This window comes from Sinocyclocheilus anshuiensis, unplaced genomic scaffold (assembly GCF_001515605.1).
Source record: "Sinocyclocheilus anshuiensis isolate Anshui unplaced genomic scaffold, SAMN03320099.WGS_v1.1 scaffold415, whole genome shotgun sequence".
NCBI classification, from domain to species: Eukaryota; Metazoa; Chordata; class Actinopteri; order Cypriniformes; family Cyprinidae; genus Sinocyclocheilus; species Sinocyclocheilus anshuiensis.
This window is the reverse complement of record NW_015552655.1, coordinates 1,012,583-1,033,307: the sequence shown is the minus strand read 5'-3', so window position 1 is coordinate 1,033,307 and position 20,725 is coordinate 1,012,583. Positions and strand designations below refer to the sequence as shown.

The following is a 20,725-nucleotide window of genomic DNA, read 5'->3' as shown; positions in this document are numbered from 1 at the left end:
GTAAAGCCTTCGCCATAGTAGTGCTCGTAATTTAGCAGATGGGAGCAGGTCGATCTGTCTATCATCCTCATTAAAGGCCGCTTTAAGGATCAGCCCGCGCTGGCTTTCCGTCAGCTTTACCTTAAACGACAAATTATCTGACCAACATGCAAGCATCAGTGACGTGGTAAACTAAAAGCCTGCAAAACATACAAATAAACGTGTGTAAGTTATTAAAGAAAATCTATTTTTCTTCACAGATGCTCAAACTGTGCCTGACATTATTTATCAGGAAAATATACTTATATGGAGCGATTAACAATATGAATAAAAAAATTATAATTAATTACTAATTAATCAAGTGTGAATATTTCAGCCCGACTGGGAACTTTACATACTATAGTTTTGAAGGATATTAACAGGGGCGTGACTAAGACTGTGTAATGACCAATCGTAACGTCATATGCGCACTCTTGTGTCTGATTGGACGAGCTTGCTCTTAGGCGGGATCAAAAACGCAGAACGTCATTTGACGTATTGCGGAAGTAAAATAAACCAGCATGGACAAGAGTGGTGAGTGTGATCACTGTTGGATCACAGCGATCAGCAGGACTTTTTCATTAACACGTCTTTATGGAATACAACTGAATCGCTTCACAACTGTCCATTTACGTTGTCATAGATGCAACGGAATGTACATAAACATAAATGCAATAATACAGCCATTCTGAAATAAATGTAATAAAAAGTAACATGATAATACATTGTTTTGGGGCATGCAACAGTACAGTTAGCATGGTAAAACGCCATATTTTTGGATATTTATATTGGAAATACAATGTTTTAGTTGAACATTTACTATGATGATATTCATTGGAGTTCCATGGTACATGCCATCATTCAGTACCGTGATGTTATCTTATAGCATCACTATAGCACTGCAGGTTTAAATAACCAGAGAGGACAGAAAGTCTGAATGTCTATAAATTGGTGAAATAAACTAAATTAGAACTCACATGTGAATGTGTCTCAGAGAAAGGGAATCTGGATCAGGTGGAGCACGTGGTTCTGGTTCTGTCTGGTAAAGGTGGAGTGGGGAAAAGCACCATCACCACTGAACTCGCCTTGGCGCTCAGACATGCGGGCAAGAAGGTCAAATACCATTGTGTTCTATTCTATTATGATTTGCTCTACTCTATTTGATTCTTTTCTGTTCTGTTTCATTATATTCATTTTTATTTGATTCCGTGCTGCTCCATTCCATTGTATTGTGCTCTGTTCAATTCTATGCTTCTCTATTCTAATGTGCTACATTTCATCTATTATATTCTTCTTTATTAAATTCTATGCAGATATGTTCTATTGTGCTTTTTTAATATTCTGCTCAATTGTTATATTGTGCTCTATTTTATTCTGCTGTATTCTACTCTATTCTTTTGTGCTTTTTTATATTCTGCTCTATTCTGTTATATTGTGCTCCATTTTATTCTGCTGTATTCTATTATACTTGTTTTACTTGATTCTATTCTGCTCTATTCTCTTCTGCTTTATTTTATTCTATCGCACTGTTATATTATATTCTGCTCTATTCAATTCTATGCAGATCTATTCTATTACACTGTGCTCCTTTCTATTGTGTTCTTTTATATTATGCTTTATTCTATTACACTGTGCTCTATTAAATTATGATCTATTCCGTTATATTCTGCTCTTTTCTATTATATTGTACTCTGTTCTTTCATATTCTGTTTTACTTGATTATATTCTACTTTATTTTATTCTGATTTATTCTATTCTATTGTGCTATGTTCTATTACAGTATGTTCTGCTCTATTGTATTTCATCTGTTCTGTTCGGCTCTATGCTGCTCTACTTTATTCTATTGTGCTTCTATTATATTCTGGTCTACACTATTATATTCTGCACTGTTCAGTTCTCTTCTGCTCTATTCTATTTTGGTTTATTCTATTACATTGTGCTGTATTTTATTCTATTCTGCTCCATTCTATTATATTCTGACAAATTCTATTCTACTCTATTCTATTCTCTGTCATCATGTGATGTTGTTGTGTGTGTCAGGTGGGTATCCTGGATGTGGATCTGTGTGGGTCCAGTATCCCGCAGATGCTGAGTGTGGGGAAGCCGGAGGTGCATCAGTGTGATGCAGGGTGGGTGCCTGTGTATGCAGACCCCCAGCAGCAGCTCGCACTCATGTCCATCGGCTTCCTGTTGGAGGATTCGGACGAGGCCGTCGTGTGGAGGGTCCCAAAAAAACAGGTCTGACCTTTGCTGTTTAACCTTTTGAACTTTGGTACCTGATGTGTTCTCGTCTCACTTCCCCATCTCTTCCTCAGCTCTGATTGGGCAGTTTGTCAGTGATGTGGCATGGGGCGAACTGGACGTTCTGCTGGTGTACACACCACCGGGGACGTCAGACGAACACCTGGCCATGCTCGAGAACCTGCGCAAACACAGAGTGGACGGAGCTGGTCACTACACCACAGGTGAACATAACAATGCTGTGAATCTCTAGTCTGCTGAATAACATGCATTAAAGTTCCACTGAAGTGCTTTGAAACATGCACTGTTATTCTATGTGTTGTTGTCATTTTAACTAAAACAGGGTGGGACATATCAAGCAGTCCCACCCCTTTTTTAAATTGCCAATAGCGTTCGTTTATATATCACAGCTTGGACTAGAGCCGTTGAGCTCGGTAAAGCTGCATTTGACAGGGTATGACAGCCACAATCTCATCTATATTATTGATATAAAATATACAATTTGGTGTAGAATTTAAATGGGTCCAATACGTTTTGTGGTCTGCGCCGTGCTATCGTGTCTGTGGACCGAGACTGCATGCACAAAACCAGACTTCTTTCGCCCCAATGTAAAGCATATTTACACTGTCTGAATCGATCCCTATCCCCTATATAGTGCACTACGTGCCATTCACTCTATAGAAAATACAAATGATTGATCCATATTGGTGGAAGTGAGAGACTGCAATTTTTGAATGCTTATATCTTGTAAATGTGAATTTTGTCATTGTTTTGGAGTACACTAGCGTATAGATGACCTTAAGGCTAACATATTCATACCAAGAGCCAAAAAACGTACATTTTTTATTTTGAGGGGACTTTAACACCCTTTCAAACGGCAGGCGGTGTCTACAGGAGATGTGAGGCGCGAGATCACCTTCTGTAAGAAGACCTGGGCATCATGGAGAACATGAGCGGCTTTGTGTGTCCGCACTGTTCTGTGAGTTTCAAACACATACAGCTGTGCAGGAAAATGCCATCTAACAATCTGTATTAAACACTGATGTGTGTTATGTAGGAGTGCAGTAACATTTTCTCTAAAGGTGGAGGTGAGGAATTAGCCAAGCTCACTGGATCTGTGTTTCTAGGTAATGTGCTGATCGACCCACACTTTTCACTTGTGTTGTTCCACCATTTACCACTTGATGGTGCACAGCATCTCATTATGTGTTTTATTTTAGTGAGTTTTGAATACAGGATAGATGAGACTATAGCGTGGTCCAAAAGTCTGAGGTCACACTGAAGATCAACCTGAAAAAGCAAAATTAAAACAAACATATCGTGTAAAATTAATAAGAAATACTAAAGGTTCTGCTCTGCTTTGAAGTAAATTTCAATTAAAAATAAATTACAAATATTTAATAAAAATAAAAGTATTGTAATAAAAAATAAATTGTAATATATATTATAATAATTTAAATTGTATTATTTTTTTTTACATAATTAAACTACAATTTGCTCTGTGGAACATCTCAAAACATGATAATGTTCATCTAGCCAACCAAATATTAAGACATTCTTAAATTCGTATTCAATAATTTGAATTATAATTATTTACAATACATTAATAATACTTCTGTCAAACGATTAATCGTGATTAATTGCATCCAAAATACGTTTTTGTTTACATAATATATGTATGTGTACTGTGTTTATTTTTTATGTATATATATAAATATAAGCACATGCGTGTATATATTTAAGAAAAATGTTATGCTTATATATTAAATATATTTATATAAAATATAAGAATATACATATATAAATGTATATACATCTAAATATTTTCAAAATAAATACGATGTGTTCGTATTTATATATATACATAATAAATATGCACAGTACACATACATACAGTGGGTACGGAAAGTATGCTGTGTGTACATTAATGAGGAAAAAAAATTAACTTAAATGATTTTAGCAAATGGCTGCAATATAACAAAGAGTGAAAAATTTAAGGGGGTCTGAATACTTTCCGTACCCACTGTATATTATGTAAACAAAAACTTATTTTGGATGCGATTAATCGTTTGACAGCACTAATTAATAATAATAAAATTATAATTACTTGTTGTTGTTATTAAATACAAAAATGGTCTCAGGCATTTGAACCCCACTGAACTTCACATCCCTTTATGTCTAAACACACATACTGACTGATGGTGTGTGTGTAGGCTCCGTGCCGCTGGATCCGCTCCTGAAGGTGAGTTTGGAAGAGGGGCGGGACTTCCTGCAGGCGTTTCCAGAGAGCAGCAGGTACACAGCCATCAGTCATATAGCAAACACTCTCCTCAGCAGCCTGGACGCCTGAAACAGCACTGACCGAACACCATCAATACATGACAGACACTGAGATGACGCTTCACATTCCTGTTTCATGTGATGCCATTTGTTATGAGAGGATTTATCTGTCAAATCTATTTGAAATCTGGAGAATATCAGATATGTTATTGATAATGCAATGTGTTGTAACTTTAAATAAAGAATACTAAATATTAAAGAAATGGCATCCTTTTTGTCCCACACTAATATGTTTATAAAGAGGGTGTAAACAATGAAAAGCTGATGATGTGTTATTATAGGCTTGTTTCTTAACACAACATGAATAATGCAGTAAATGTTACCTTTTATGTCTTCCATCTTCTTCATCATAAGGAAGCCCTTCGGCCTGTTCCACTATTTCCATGCCACTTTAACAAATAGTCTCTTTTTAGGTCCTAATATATATATATTTTTCAAAAAAACTTCAAAGGCTTGAACTCTTCAAATAATTCTCTCATTTTAATCACAGTCGTCAGTAGAGAGTCTTAATCTTAATGTTGTTCGTGAAATCTGTGTACGAACGTTTTCACGAACTTATCAATAATACGGAAAAATGAACTACTGAAACCACACATTTTCATACTCGGGGTACCTTATAAACGTGTTACGAAGAAGTTTTAAACAAATGTTTTATCTTAAGTATATTTCATTGCGAAATTGGTTTGAGGATGTCACATCACCTGAGAATGTTGCTGCGCACGTCGACACAAGCAGGAAAGGTCATGCGGAAAGCCCTTATATGGACATGATGTGGGCGTGTTCCATGCAAATTACTAACCTAGAACGGAGTCCCTTTAACATTAATATTAGAACAGCGGTTAATATTAGTATTAATATTAATTTAATATTAGAACAGCGGTTCTCAACAACCAGGACACCTCAGAAAACTTCAAACTGAATTTATTAAAATTAATAAAATTATTTAAAGTGCATGCTGAAAACACAAAAATGAAGATGTAATTTTTTACCTCCTTTCCCGCTCAATTACTTTTTTATAGAAAAACATACCTGAACAAAACAGGGTTTTTGCAAGTTTTATGAAGTTAAAATTAAGACTTCTTAAATAATTTTTTAAGACCAGTTATAGAAAATTTAAGGACTACACTGAAGGGAACACAATATGCTAATATAGTCTCTAAATGTAAATGTCCAAAGAAAAACACAATAATGAGTTGTATTCACAGCACTTTAAAGTTTGAAAATACAACTTCCGACTGATCACCATTACTTTTTAATTCATTTTATGAAACTAAAATAAAAAATAAATTCATAACAAAAACATTACTACAATATGGAAATAACTTTTACTGTTTTCTGAGAATAAAAAAGGGACAAATATCTTCCAATGGACTCAAAAAATTTTTTAAAAGGAAAACAAGTTCATTTCCCACTGACAGATATTTGCTAATTTCAAGTATAAACTCAATTTTGCTCAGTTTCTCAAAAAACAAGATATCATTTCATGCCATGGTTTTATGAATTGAGGACTTTCTACTCTGATTCAAGACCTTTTAAGGCCTTAATTTGTACAAGGGCAAATTAACACTTTTTAAAGATGGGCAGAAACCCTGCAAAATATATTAATTTAAATGAAATTCATTGTACTCCCGGGTTCTGGTAATAAAATGTTTGAAAACAAGTAGTTTTGTGATAATTCCTTGAGGAAATATCTAAAAGGTTAAAAACCACTGCATTGGAATGAGGTTAAGAACAAATCCGTGTGGTGCAATAACCAGATTTTTTTTTGTGTGTAAATGATGTTTATCTAACAGACTGAGAAAATTCAAATAAAAAAAAATCTAAAAAATGGACGTTGACCTTTAAGGACGTTGAAGTAATTTAGCTGTAAATCTATCAGTGCTGTTGGGGAATTATTATCAAGGTTGAGACTGAAGGCAAACACACACAGCTGAACACACTCACTCACACGAGCCGTCAGATGATGAAGAAGCACAGGGAACACAGGCATGTGGAAATTACACTTGTGAGACCCGTCGAGGGGCACACGCACACCTTTAATACAACCAAACATCAGATACACACAGGAAACAACCAGAAATACACACGTCGAGCTGAAATACTCCCAGACAACTGCACCCCGGCCAGTGCAGCTCTATTCTTATATATATAGATCTGTATTTATATATATATTTATGTTTATATAAATATCAATTCAAAGGATCTGAGGAGCTTCAAGTACATTTTCATGAACAATATTCTTAATAAATAAAATCAGTGGAAAACAAAAAAGGACGTTAACAAAAACTACTCCATTCCACATACAGATTCGCCAGTGCGTTTTTCCACTTCACAAACACTTCTTTGACACCAATGTGGAAATGTATAAAACTCCCAAATCATGTGACAGGAAGAGACAGGAACCAGAGTTTCTGCGTTTCCGTCTCTAACATGAAGGGAGCGAAAGAGAACGCGTGATTGGCTAACAGATCGATAGGCAGGAGAGGTGTGGAAACAAACAGAGAATGAGATCTATTACAGCATTATTATTTTTTTTTTTCTTCACAGACACAGGACGAAATCACTAATTACCGCATCAAACTGGGACGACTGTACACTTTCTGAGATAAAACCAAACGCAGAGCCTGTTATAATGTGTAGGATTATTTCCCCACCTCTCAATTCATCTAATTTCATTTAAGTTTAAGGTACCTTTATTTTTTTCCCCCCTTCCCACTTTTTTTGTTCCACATGCCCCGTCTTGCGGTCCGGCAGCGCCACATGCTGACTGCCAGTTTATTTGGTTGAGAGAATCAGGGCTACGATGAGGCCGTAGAGACCCAGAACTTCCGCGAAGATCAGAATGAGGATCATGCCCACGAAGAGGCGCGGCTGCTGGGCGGTGCCACGGACGCCTGCGTCTCCCACGATGCCGATGGCGAACCCAGCCGCCAGCCCACTCAGACCCACGCTCAGACCTGCACCTAGATGCAAGAAACTCCTGCCACACACACACAACAATACATTAGTTGGTAAAATAAAGAATTACATAAATGTGACCCTGGAGCACAAAAGCAGTCTTAAGTCGCTGGGGTATATTTGTAGCAATAGCCAACAATACATTGTATGGGTCAAAATTATAAATTGTTCTTTTATGCCAAAAATCATTAGGATATTAAGTAAAGATCATGTTCCTTTGGGCTGCACGATTGACAAAAATCATAATTGTCGATTATTCCCTTGAAATTGTAATTGCGATTATTAAATCACAATTTACATTGAATGATGTTTATACCATTGTTTGATGCAACTGCATGCCGTATTTTTATATGAAAATAAACAAGCTGAAAACAATCTATCTGAAAAACCTTTAGTGCTTTTCTATAGTATTAAGCCTCAAATGTCAACTATACATCGGATTGGTTTCTAATTTAAATTATAAAAAAGTCAAAATATGAATGGTATTATAATGTTATACTAAAACTAAAACAATGGAAAAACCCTTAAGATAACATGTAGAAAGAAAAAACATATCTTAAGCACGCAGAATAACATAAGTGTACGATTACGTAATTGTGGCATCCATAACTGTAATTGCGATTAGAAATTCGATTAATTGTGCAGCTCTATGTTCCATGAAGATATTTTGTAAATTTCCTACTGTAAATATATCAAAACGTAATGTTTGATTAGTAATATGCATTGCTAAGAACTTCATTTGGACAACTTTAAAGGCGATTTTCTCAATATTTTGATTTTTTTGCACCCTCAGATTCCAGATTTTCAAATAGTTGTATCTCAGCCGAATATTATTTCTATCTATCTATCTATTCTAAATATTATGTCCTATCCTAACAAACCATACATCAATGGAGAGCTTATTTATTCAGCTTTCAGATGATGTATAAATCTCAATTTCGAAAAATTGACCCTTATGACTGGTTTTGTGCTCCAGAGTCACAAATGACAAATAACTAAAGGGTTGAAACATTTTTTGGAAATGGAAATAATTCACATAATTATTAATGAATGAGACCCCATGTTTGTCTAATAGAAAAATTCAAGGATTATTTAAATAGTGAAATTTATCTGCAGTAAATCAGTGCTTAAAAACAAATTAATATATATGTATATTAATATAAATGCATTAAAACAGTTTAAATTTAATTTAAAATGCATTTATATTATTTATATTCAATAAATTTAAAATAAATAATTTAAAAGAATTGCATAAATGTGTTTAAAAAAACAATACAATACCAATCTTTTCTAAAATATCAAATTTTGGTATTGACAATATAATATAAATCTGTTATTTTAGTATATATTTAGTATAATAGTAATTATTCATATTATAATACAAATGTTTTTTCTGTTTTTTTTTTTTTAAGTTTTGTTAACTATAATAACCCTGCTCAGAGTCCGTGATGATCTGTTTAACTCACTTGTACAGCGTGATCTTGTCTGAGATGCTGTTGGCGATGAGGACGGCCACCACCAGCCCGTATATAGCGATGATTCCTGCCATGACCACAGGAATGATGGACTTCATGATCAGCTCCGGACGCATCACGGACATGGCAGCGATACCCGTGCCGCTCTTCGCCGTGCCATACGCCGCGCCCAACGCTGCACACAGACACACACAACCCGCTTACTCTTCATGCATGCTCTTCATTATTACTGCAACAAAACTGCAGCGGAAATATTAAAGCACCATTATTTAACTTTCCAATAACCGTGCACTAAAACAGGGAGTAAGCAGTTATAGCTATACTCTCAGCCCAGCTCTAAAAGATGCTAAATGCATTAACAATATCATACAGATTTCAATAAAAAAGTGATCTGGTGTACATCGGATGATGCATAAGATTGCATAATTTCTCAACGCTGCCTGACTCTGCAGAAACAGCATGATTCACGTCTCCTGTGATGTTTCTGCAGTGAGACCAAAAGGGCAAAAACATGAGTAAGAGTTTTACACTTCTGAACACAGACTGCCTGTGAAAAACTAAACCCGCCGTTGCTGGGGTGTTTTTAGAGCACTGCTAGGGCATTTCTATCACATTCTGCAAGGCTGCGGGGTTGGTTGCTTACTGCTTCACCTATTTTACTGTCCACAACAATGAAAATCATAAATTTGACAACTTTGAAGATTAATAACAGAACCATTTTTAACTAAAGTTGATATTTATAAGCAATAGTAATAGTAAAGACTGTATTATCAAACAGCAATAACAGGTAAACAACACTAATAATTCAAAAATAATAATACAATAGAATAATTCCATTATTAGTAAGGAAGCTACTCACAATAATATCCATACTGACAACAGAAATGTACCATGGAGGAAACATAATAATTTAAGCACCAGCAGATGGGTGGAACTGATCTCAGGCTCAAACCAGTTTTATTTCAGTCTCACTGAGATACTATTATAGTTTTTATTAATACTTTGAATTTATTTGTATTTTCATTATTTTCTATTTTCACTTTAATTTTAGATAAGTTTAAGTTGTAGTCATTTTTATTTTTTATTATTATTATTAATTTAATTTTTTATTTCTACATATTAGTTTTTTTTAATTATTTCTTAATTTTAGTTTAAGTTTTAGTTATTTTTGCACATCAGGTAAAACTAAATGAAAATAAACAAATGTTGGCTTGGCAACTAGCTGACAATTTTTATAATATTTATAATATTAATAATAATTTATTTCAGTTAAAGTTTAATTTTTAATTTACATTTTTATTATTATTATTTTATATTTTTTAATTTACTTGTTCAAACCAGGCAATTAAACCAAGTTAGATGGACTATTTTTTTTTAAAGTGAATCCTCAGTATTTTGCATGTGGCTGCAATGATCTTGGGAACCGTTAGAGAGTTAGAGTGTTAATTTTAGGACTAGTGAGTTAGAGTTAGTGTTAATTCTGCTCACGCTTAACTCAATGCTGCACATTACAGCACGTTCATCCAGGAATCTTAGTCTAATCTTAGTTTCTGGGATTAAAAGGTAACTCTGCTGCATTAACCAGGATTACTACTACTGCAGCACAGAATCACCCTAACTAGCCAATAACAGTGTGTGCGTGTGTGTTTGTGTGTGTGAGTGAGTGTGTGTGTGCCTGCCGTGACAGATGGGCTGGTGTGATGAAGAGCAGAATCAATCCTTCAGCGTGCAGATGGCCACTGTCCAAACACACACTCCACACACACACACACACACACACACACACACACACACACACACACACACACACTATTTAAGACCAACTCTATTTAAGACCTGCTCTGAGAACAACACACGTCAGGTAAAACAATATGATAATGGAGTCTGATTTACTGCTTTCACAGCGGAAGATCGGTTCAAAAACATTTTAAAAAGTCTCTTGTTTTCTTGTTTTTGCAATTAAAGTGCATTTTGTATTGATGTTGATGCAGTAATTAATTTCATGCCATGACAGCAGCAGCTATAGCTATTTTCATGACAAACTCAGTTGTGGTGGTATAAATAATAATCATCATAACAATTAAAATAAATCAATACATTATATTAATTTAAAATCAACAAATTATATTAAAAATATTATATAATAAAAATACTTCTTGCAACACTATAAAAATATATTAATTATATAAGCCATCTGTTTTATATCTGACAGAAAATCAAAAAAAAATTTTTTTTGTTAAACACGTTTAATAATAGCCCTTCTGAATAAAACCAATGCCTAATATAATTTAAAGCAGGACATTCAAATAAAATATGCTTTATTGTTGATGGGCAAGTCTTGCGTGACCAATTCAGCATTTTGTTAGGTCATGTCTATTTTTAAAATGAAATCAATAAGCAGACCTTTCATTTATAACAGGGTCTGATGAAATCTTGGTGAAACCATCTGGCATTCAGATATAGGCTATCTATGATTAATTATTTTGGCCAGTGAAAAGTTCTGGATAATCCTGAAGAACCAGAACTGACCCTCAATAATGGACATATTAACTGAAGAACAGGTCCGGAAATGAAGACTAGATGTACAGATATAGACACTCTGACTGATACCAATTAATCACATGCCAAACTAAAATATAATCTAAATGCTCAGATGTGCCCTGTACAATGACTATTTCAACTTGACATGACGTCTTTTATGCAAAATATGCAACACTTATAACATGATGCTTAAAACACCCAATGTAATGACCAAAAATGGATAGGATGACTTTAAATACATAACTTTGAAGGTTATGTATTACATAGGCAAATAAATACATAACTAAGAAGGTTTAACTGTGCAACTGTCTTAACAGCTAAAAGCACAGCCGATTATATATGAAAAATACTAAAACGTACTACTAAACTAGTCAATTTAGCTAATAAACTAGTCCACTATTGTGACCCATTCCCAATGGCAATAATTACTTACATTTTTTTCATCTTTTTGCCAATAAATGACATGATGACAGATTATATAAATAAACTGGAATTTATTTATGCATTATTTTAAACAATAGTTACTCAAACCCAATGCTAACTTGAAAATAGAAAATATGCCACTAAAAAAGTAATAAAAACGAATAATCATCTGATTAATCAGCTTATGCGATATTTGAGTCTATCACTAGTAACCTATAGATAATTCATCCCAACTAGTCCTGATGAACAGCTACCTGCAACAACTGCATTCTGCTATACTAACCTGCTTGACTAAACATATATTTATTTAGTAGATGCATCCTGAGAGACTTTCAAACGAGCACAGGACTGCACAAACTGAACTGGAACAGGATGCCAAGTCAGATAAAAGACTAACATCTCCAATTAGCTCCAGCTCTTCCAAAGACACAGTGGCATCAGAAGTGATCCGCATGCATCGCGCCAGTTAGTCGCAACACTCGTCAAATCACTTATTCCACGAGTAAATATATGAATGACAGAATAACTCACAGGAATGTCTGAGATCAAACACAACCATCTAATTTGCTCACTCCTGGGCCCTTTTATCAACAGTGCGCACTCACGGATGTGTGCGTAATGAGTGCGTAAGAACAGTTTCATGCAAAGTGTGGGATCTACCAACTTGTACTTACACATAGGAATGTGTGTAAATGTAAGCACAACTCTGAGCATGCTTACGCAGAGAATCTAGTGGTAGAATGGCCATACAACAAAAAGAAAGTGCTGCCGCATGTGTCCTGTGTCTTTTAACTGCAAATACTCAATTAATAATTTCATATTGCAAGCTAAACATTTGCACAATTAGTGTGAAAAGCTATAAATGAGAGTTGGGAAGTCGATTGGAAATGTAGTTATATGGTCATGGCTGATCTCGCTTTGCTGGAAGATTTGGCGAACCATGCGCTGCGCAGAGAACGCGTTTTCACAAAAAACGCGCTGATCTGTTTAGTGAGAGCACAGAATGACTCAGTCTTCTTCTCAGTCGGTACCGCTTTCTTTGCCATGACTTCGGTGAGGACGTATATGTTCACGTGATAATAAAGGGAGGTGTTGTCACCATATATGGTTCATTGGAGGCATTTCTGAATGCAAATGACCATGAACATGAACGAGCATGGTGCTTAAGAACATGTGGGATTTATCAACAATGATTACTTACTGGTGTGCGTAAGAACCGCGTGCGCACGTTTGATAAATACAGATTTTTCTGTACTTACACACATTTTAAATTTCATTCGTAGGACAAAATATAGAACCTTTTCTACGCACTCTTTATAAATGAGGGCCCTGGACATTATAAAGAAATGTTTTGGGTTCATTACAAGTTAAGTTCTATCGACAGCATTCGTGGCATAATGCAGATTATCGCTCAAAACAATTTAAACTCATCTCGCAGTAAAACAAAAATGAAATTTAAATGAATCAAGGTTACAGACAAAAATTAGTCATGCACTTTAAGGGCACTAATAACTGTATATCTGGGCTATAAAAAACCCAGAACTTCCTTTAAAACAGCCAAACAAAACCTTGTTGTCTAGATGCATATAAAGCATGAAACTGCATTCAAAAACCATTTTACCTTACAATTGGGACAATCCCAAATTTGTGGGAACAACAGGACATACAATGTAGGGCGGAGCTTGATTTAACCACCCAAAATTAATTGGATCATAAAAGGGGTGTTGCATACTGGAACAGAGCCAGATGGTCAGGGGGAGGGGCTAAAAATAAGAGGCCTTGATGATGTCACCTGAAACAGAAAGTCGTTTGAGAGGCGAAGCAATTTATGAAGCCGAACGTTTTTAAAAGAAATAATGTGCACAATAAAGGCCTGTTTGTTCCAAGAATGATATCAGTAACAAAATGTATTTAAAAAAAAAAAAGTCCTACTATAACTATAACAGTACAGAGTAACAACATCTATTTTTGATGAAGCTGATGAACCATAAAAGCACTGGCAACCAATCAAAATCCATCCAACTTTAAAGAGCTGGAGAATTTGAAGCGCCTTTTACTTCGTATAAATAATTTTATTGGCTATTGGTGAGGATTCTAATACAGTTGTTGTTGTTGTAACCATCATTACAGGCTACTTATAATTTTTGGTGCAAACAGGCCTTAATAGCTACAATACAAATTATGGAAGTAGCCTAATTAAAGTTAATTTTGATTTCAAGTTTAACACTAAACAGAACTGAGAGGTTGACAGCTTTATTCTGCATTTCACATCTAAAGCAGCAGAATCCCTCAAATATATAAATAATAAATCAACTTCAGCTGTTTCTTCTCTGCATTTTGCTTTCATGTTCAGTGACAAACTGAACCTGGACGCACACTAAAGAAACCCTTCATTACTGGCTCACAAAGACACGGATGCTGCTGTTTGGTGCCGTTCTCATTAAGAAAGCTGTTCAATCACAAATACACACGCAAAATGGCCTGGCAAAGCATTTGCTGACCTCACTTAATAGAAAAATACACTCTCTCCAGCCAGAACTGTACGCATTTTAAAGGGGTCATATGATGCTTTTTTAAAGATCATTATTTTGTGTATTTGGTGTAACAGAATATGTTGACATGCTTTAATGTTCAAAAAACACATTATTTTTCAAATACTGTACATTATTGTAGGTCCTCTATGCCCCGCCTCTCTCAAACGCTTCGTTTTCTACAAAGTCCCTCCTTCCGACAAGTGCAGTCTGCTCTGATTGGCCAGCTGACCCAGTGCATTGTGATTGGCCGAACACCGCAAGCACTCGTCGGAAATGTAACGCCCCTTACCATAATCGCGAGCTTCATCTTTCAAAATAAATGTAAAGACAGAGCCTGAAAGGGGAACAGAGTCGCGTGACAGACACAGTGATGAAGCTGGTATGTGTTTGTGATGTGCAACTTCAGGGATCTTATCTATGCACAATCAGCTTGTAACACTCCAAAGAGAAAGGAAAACTTGAAATCGCATCATATGACCCCTTTAAACAAACACACACCAGCTGCTGTATCAGTTTGTTTGCATTACTGATACTGACACTCACGGAGATAACGTTACAGATAACGGAGATAACCAGACCCAACAGGCCTGAAGTGTCGTCTAACAGTCCAGCGGAGAATAAACAGCATGACATCTTGTGCTGGAAACACACACAGATGCATTTGATGTCGTGACGTCCCTCGCGAGTCGCTACTGTAATTTGCACGTACATTTCAGCTCATCTCAGCATAGCACTATTTCTGCAGCACAGTACAACCTGTTAAAATTAGCGGGAAATTAAGGTCTGATTACTAAAAATGCATCTATTTAAAATCCACCAGAGATCCATTTTTGAGATTTTTCTATCTATTTCAGGACAGGGTTTCATCTTCTGTGATGGATGGTACGATGCATCCTGCTCATCATCATTTACAATCACATTAAAGCTGTTAATGACTAAAAACTAATCTTAATACAATATGCATTAGAACACCTTTCGATTTGGGGTCACATTAATATAATTGCCTAATGCACAACTCTACAGGCTCCACCTTAAATTCAATAGTTCAGTCTCTGAAACCAATCAAACCTGAGTGATGATCAATACCTGTGGAAAAAAAATGTTTAACCTGTGAAATAAAACTAGTTTAACCTTGTAAATAATCCCTTGACCTGCAAAAAAAGATATAATCTCTAAATCTACCCTAACCAGGGAATCATTGTCTCCCATAGCTGGTTAAATCAGAGGCCGGTGGCATTCCCTAAAGCTACATTTGCTGACGTGTAATAAATCTATGAAAATATTTCAGATTTTAAAATCAATATACGTGCACTGCAATAGTATCAATAATGAATAATCAACCAGCAATTTTTCGCCTGGCACATACATGGATTACGATCATACAGAAATCATTATGAGCAAGCAGACGTTAACTAATATGAAATGTTGGTAAGCACGTATTTAACAACATTTTTAACAATATTTCATACGACACCAGGAATAATAGAACCAGCACTGACAGGATTGGATTATAATGATGCAGACATCTTTTTTGATGTAAAATCTGAAGGTGATGATTAATAAAAATAAAAAGGTGTTAAATAAATAAGTGTAACTTACCTATTCTCATAATAACAATAATTAATAACACCGATAATTTGAATGACATTTCCTCAGATATCACGAATAATGTAACCAACGGAGGAAGATTTTTATTACAATGAAGTTGAAATAATTATGTGCTTAGTAATCAATAAATGTTTAATAGATATGTTAAATAAACTAATTTTGAAATAAAATTTACCGCTGAAGACCATCGCTGCTGATGCGCCCATCACTGCGAAGAACGGTGAGTATTCAGGGCTTCCCGACGACATTAGTCCTCTAATTTCACCTCAAAACACCGAGCTAATGCTGCTGGAGAGGGCAGAACCGTACAAACTGACGGGAACCGGGTTCTGAGGATTTACGGTTTGGTACGGAACAATGGTTTTAAACCCCAATCGAATGATGGAAACTGCTCTTAACGGATCCTGTAGAATGAATCTGCGGTACAAAATGGCCGATAAAGTCACCTGACACACCGCGAGGAAAATCCCATCCGACTCCTGGAGGGGGAGGAGATCGTGGAAATATAGGGATGCGCGGAGAAACTTTTTCAAATAGACTCCGAGAATGCATGTAAAATAAATTCCATTAAAAATCATTACATAGAAAGCATTTGGGTGCGATGCAGACAGGGATTTCAATGTTTTGTGGTTTTGTGGGTTTGTGGCCTCCCCTATTAGGCGAGATGATAGTACGCTCCGCTGCGGGCTTTCCCGTTGATACTGAAGATGTTCAAATCCATGGAATAGAATCTGGGTGTGAACAATATTATACTCTTAAAATGATTCCATACATTTCATTTTATTTAAATTTTAAATAAATATTTAAATATTAAATATTTTTATACTGACAGGGAAAATCCTTGCAACCCTAGCCTCAATGGTAAATATAGTACGGATTTCAACAACATAAAACAACACGGACGCAATCTAATGTAGAACAGCGTGTTTTAAAATCCCTGTATTAAGTTTTTTTTTAAAGATCAGAAGGTTTTATGCATTACGTACCTTATAAAAGCATTATTTGCAATCTGCAAAAACACTGTCAGTATGATAACTGCTCATTCAGTAATATGTAATTTCATACATTATACTTTAATTGCAGCTGTGTTGGCTCTGTAACTTGATGAGAAACCCTTTTAATGGGCGTAGGTGGGTTTCCTATTCACATTGCAGGCGACACATTTCAACATATTTAATTATTCAGAAAGATCATTTTGGTCTATTTAACGGTTTTCGACTTCTATAGCATGACCCTTGGGTATTGTATGCTGTTAATAATAACGCTTCTTTATAATGAAGTGATATTATGTCACCCACGCTGTGGACTGTGATGCAGCAGATGAGGATTCCCGAGATGAAGGTCATTCTGAGCAGTGACGTCACCCACAGGCCACGCCCACCGCCCTCTGTCAGCAAGAATTGAAAGACTCTTACTATAGACACACAATATATGAACATGAGCTCATATAGTATGAGGTCCTTATTAGATCTTTTTTTAATGTTAAATGCAACTTTTTTAAATTAATATACTAAATATATATAACTATATCTGTAATAATAAATTGCATTGTATCATATGTATCCAGCTACCATAATCATGCCATATTTATTTAAAGTGTCAGTGTCTGCATGCCTGGTGAACACATGTTGTTCAGGACACATGATGGAAGATCAATTAGTCTGGTCTCATTTAGCTGTGGGTGAATCTGCATTATAAGGTCAATGATACACACATATCACGAGACCAGAAGAGAGCTGAGAATGTCATTTCCATTCACAAGGACACTTTTCTCATCTGAACGTCCAATTGTTGGTCATTTCTGAATGCAATTCATTTTATAGCAATATTGCACTCAAAAAAATGTATATATATCTAATGATAAATTTTAGAGTACAGCTAGAAATTGCAGTCACTATAGAATTTTCTATTACTTTTCCAGGCACGTAAATCACAGTTTTACAAATTTTGAGACATTTGCAAGTTTTCCAGGACTGTGGGGACTTTGTTGCAAAAAATACAAAAACTAGACACCTACATGCACAAAAGACTGAACAAAAACTTTTTAATGACAGCTTGCACAGTTTTTATTCTTCATCACAATTGATCGCTCTCTAGCTTGAAAGATAGAAACATGACGTCTTCTATGAGCAGATACTTGACCACTACATGTTTGACACTATAATTTAGGGTTGTTACCCAAATGTTTTTGCATGTTTAAGACTTGAACTTCACACTCAGGACGGCCTGCTCCACCTGAGACACAAAACACACAAACGCACCACCTGATATGGTAACACATCACAATGCACATGCACATTAAACATTCGTCAACAACCAGCTTTGATCACTGAATCTCCAATTCAAAGATATGACAGAAAAGAGCAGAAGATATCCTAACTGATACACAGAAACTGAAAACAAACAATATATTACTGATACTGATTCATAGATGAGTAACTAACATTCGGCAACTTAAAATACGTTCAGTAAGTGCAAAGAAAAAGATAACTCATAAAATGTAATACTTCCCACTTAAAATAGTGCTGATTATGCTTTCATACATATAATTCAAGCAAAGACCATTGAACGATTAACAAAAAGCTGGATCTCTACTACACTTTTTACATTGTAATTCAACCTGTATACATTAAACATTTGTTTAGCTAAATAAAAAAATTTTTTGCATGTATGCATGGTTTTTTTAGGATTTGGACGGAGTGATATGGTACATTACAGTCCATTACTGAAATTAATTCGGATACAGTGCATGTAACGTAGAAAATTAAGACTGTATCATCATTTACTCGCACTCATATTGTTCCAAAACGGCATGACTTTCCTTAATACGTGCAATTTTTTTTTTTAGGATTTTTTTAGGACTGTATTGCTATATTTTAAGTCTCCTACGAGCTAAGAGTGTGAAAACAGACTCAAATTATCACCAAAAATGTTGCTCTCAAATTTTATGCGCATATTCATCAGGTTTGAAATCATGAATATGCAGATTGTGTAAATGAGAAATTAGATATACAATGTCTGTTCTTCACAAAAATCTATTGTGTATAGTATAAGTGGAATATACAGTAGTATATATTTTTCATTATTATTATTTTGCTTAAATGTACCTTTAATGGTGTTTTCTGTTCTTTTAGCAGCTTAACAGCTCTGACCACTTGACTTTAACTGTATAAAAAATCCAGCCTATTTTATTTAGCAAAATCTCTCTGTTTGTGTTTCACTATAGAAAGAAAGTCATATAAGTTTGGAACAACAAGACGACAATAATAATAATTGATGATTTCTGATTTAGCTCATGTTTTCTGGTCCTCTTTGTACATTAGATTTTTCCCAATTGGCACAAAGCTGCATAGAAGAACTATGGAAGCCCGTTTCTGTCACTGAATAAAAAATAAAAAAAGGCATTTGGACTTATCTCACAATTCAGATTTTTTTTCTCTGAATTGTGATATAAACTCACAATTCTGAGAAATAAACTTGCAATTGTGAAAAATAAAGTCAGAATTGCGAGATAAACTTGCAATTGCGAAAAATGAAGTCAGAATTGCGACAAACTCACAATTCGGAGAAATAAACTTGCAATTGCGAAAAATAAAGTCAGAATTGCGACAAACTCACAATTCGGAGAAATAAACTTGCAATTGTGAAAAATAAAGTCAGAATTGCGAGATAAACTTGCAATTGTGAAAAATGAAGTCAGAATTGCGACATAAACTCACAATTCGGAGAAATAAACTTGCAATTGCGAAAAATAAAGTCAGAATTGCGACAAACTCACAATTCGGAGAAATAAACTTGCAATTGCGAAAAATAAAGTCAGAATTGCGACAAACTAACAATTCGGAGAAATAAACTTGCAATTGCGAAAAATAATGCAGAATTGTGAGTTATAAACTAACGATTTTGAAAAATGAAGTCAGAATTGCAAGATATAAACAATTCGGAGAAATAAACTCGCAATTTTGAAAAATTAAGTCAGAATTGCAAGATATAAACTCACAATTCGGAGAAATAAACTCGCAATTGCGAAAAATAAAGTCAGAATTGCGAGATATAAACTCGCAACGCAATTGTAAGTTTATATCTCGCAATTCTGACTTCATAAAGCAATTGTGAGCTTATATCATGCAATTGCAAGAAAAAAAGTTGCAAAAGTAGACGGGCTTCCATAAAGAACAGAGGGATTGTGGACAGAGAAACTTTGATCGAGAAAATCATGAGAAATGCCAGGTGTCATATTTCACCCCATAATGAAAAGACATAAATTATATTTTGCATAAAAAGGAAACAACATTTTGATGACCCTCACCGATTTCTCACAACTGAAATGAGAAAACAATGATATATCGGTGTGTTTAGCACCAGAGATGACAGCGACAAATATCTGACACCTTGCTGGAATCACATCAATAAAGACTTGGTTTTGATTTAACTGTTCTGCTCCTCTTTTTTTGTTTAGATATTAATCATTACTGCAGAAAATGCTAAATACTGAATCCTTCAATACAAAACTTAATTTCCTACATCAAAACCTCTCTAATTTTCGGACTAGATCAACACAGGCTTTCTGATGATATGAAAAGAATC

At 35.0% G+C, this 20,725-nt stretch overlaps 1 protein-coding gene and 1 pseudogene across 1 annotated transcript; one reads left to right on the top strand and one right to left on the bottom strand.

Moving 5' to 3' along the window:
• The first annotated feature begins 533 nt into the window (after positions 1–533).
• LOC107667156 (cytosolic Fe-S cluster assembly factor nubp2-like) lies at positions 534–4,691 on the top strand (annotated as a pseudogene).
• Positions 4,692–6,588: 1,897 nt separating this feature from the next.
• LOC107667138 (V-type proton ATPase 16 kDa proteolipid subunit-like) lies at positions 6,589–16,570 on the bottom strand. Its single transcript, XM_016458738.1, has 3 exons — positions 16,314–16,570; positions 9,024–9,207; positions 6,589–7,579 (listed from the first exon to the last, which is right to left on the bottom strand). The coding sequence occupies exons 1-3, from the start codon at positions 16,384–16,386 to the stop codon at positions 7,375–7,377; spliced, it is 462 nt and encodes a 153-aa protein (XP_016314224.1). The 5' UTR covers positions 16,387–16,570; the 3' UTR covers positions 6,589–7,374.
• Between the last annotated feature and the right edge of the window lie 4,155 nt (positions 16,571–20,725).

Bases quoted from the DNA above. Each gene is read 5' to 3' on its own strand.
- LOC107667138 (XM_016458738.1), bottom strand. From the start codon at position 16,386: ATGTCGTCGGGAAGCCCTGAATACTCACCGTTCTTCGCAGTGATGGGC. The intron at 9,208-16,313 runs GTAAATTTTATT...GTCTGTGTGCAG, and splicing joins AGCAGCGATGGTCTTCAGCG to CGTTGGGCGCGGCGTATGGC. The intron at 7,580-9,023 runs GTGAGTTAAACA...TGTGTGTGGCAG, and splicing joins GACAAGATCACGCTGTACAA to GAGTTTCTTGCATCTAGGTG.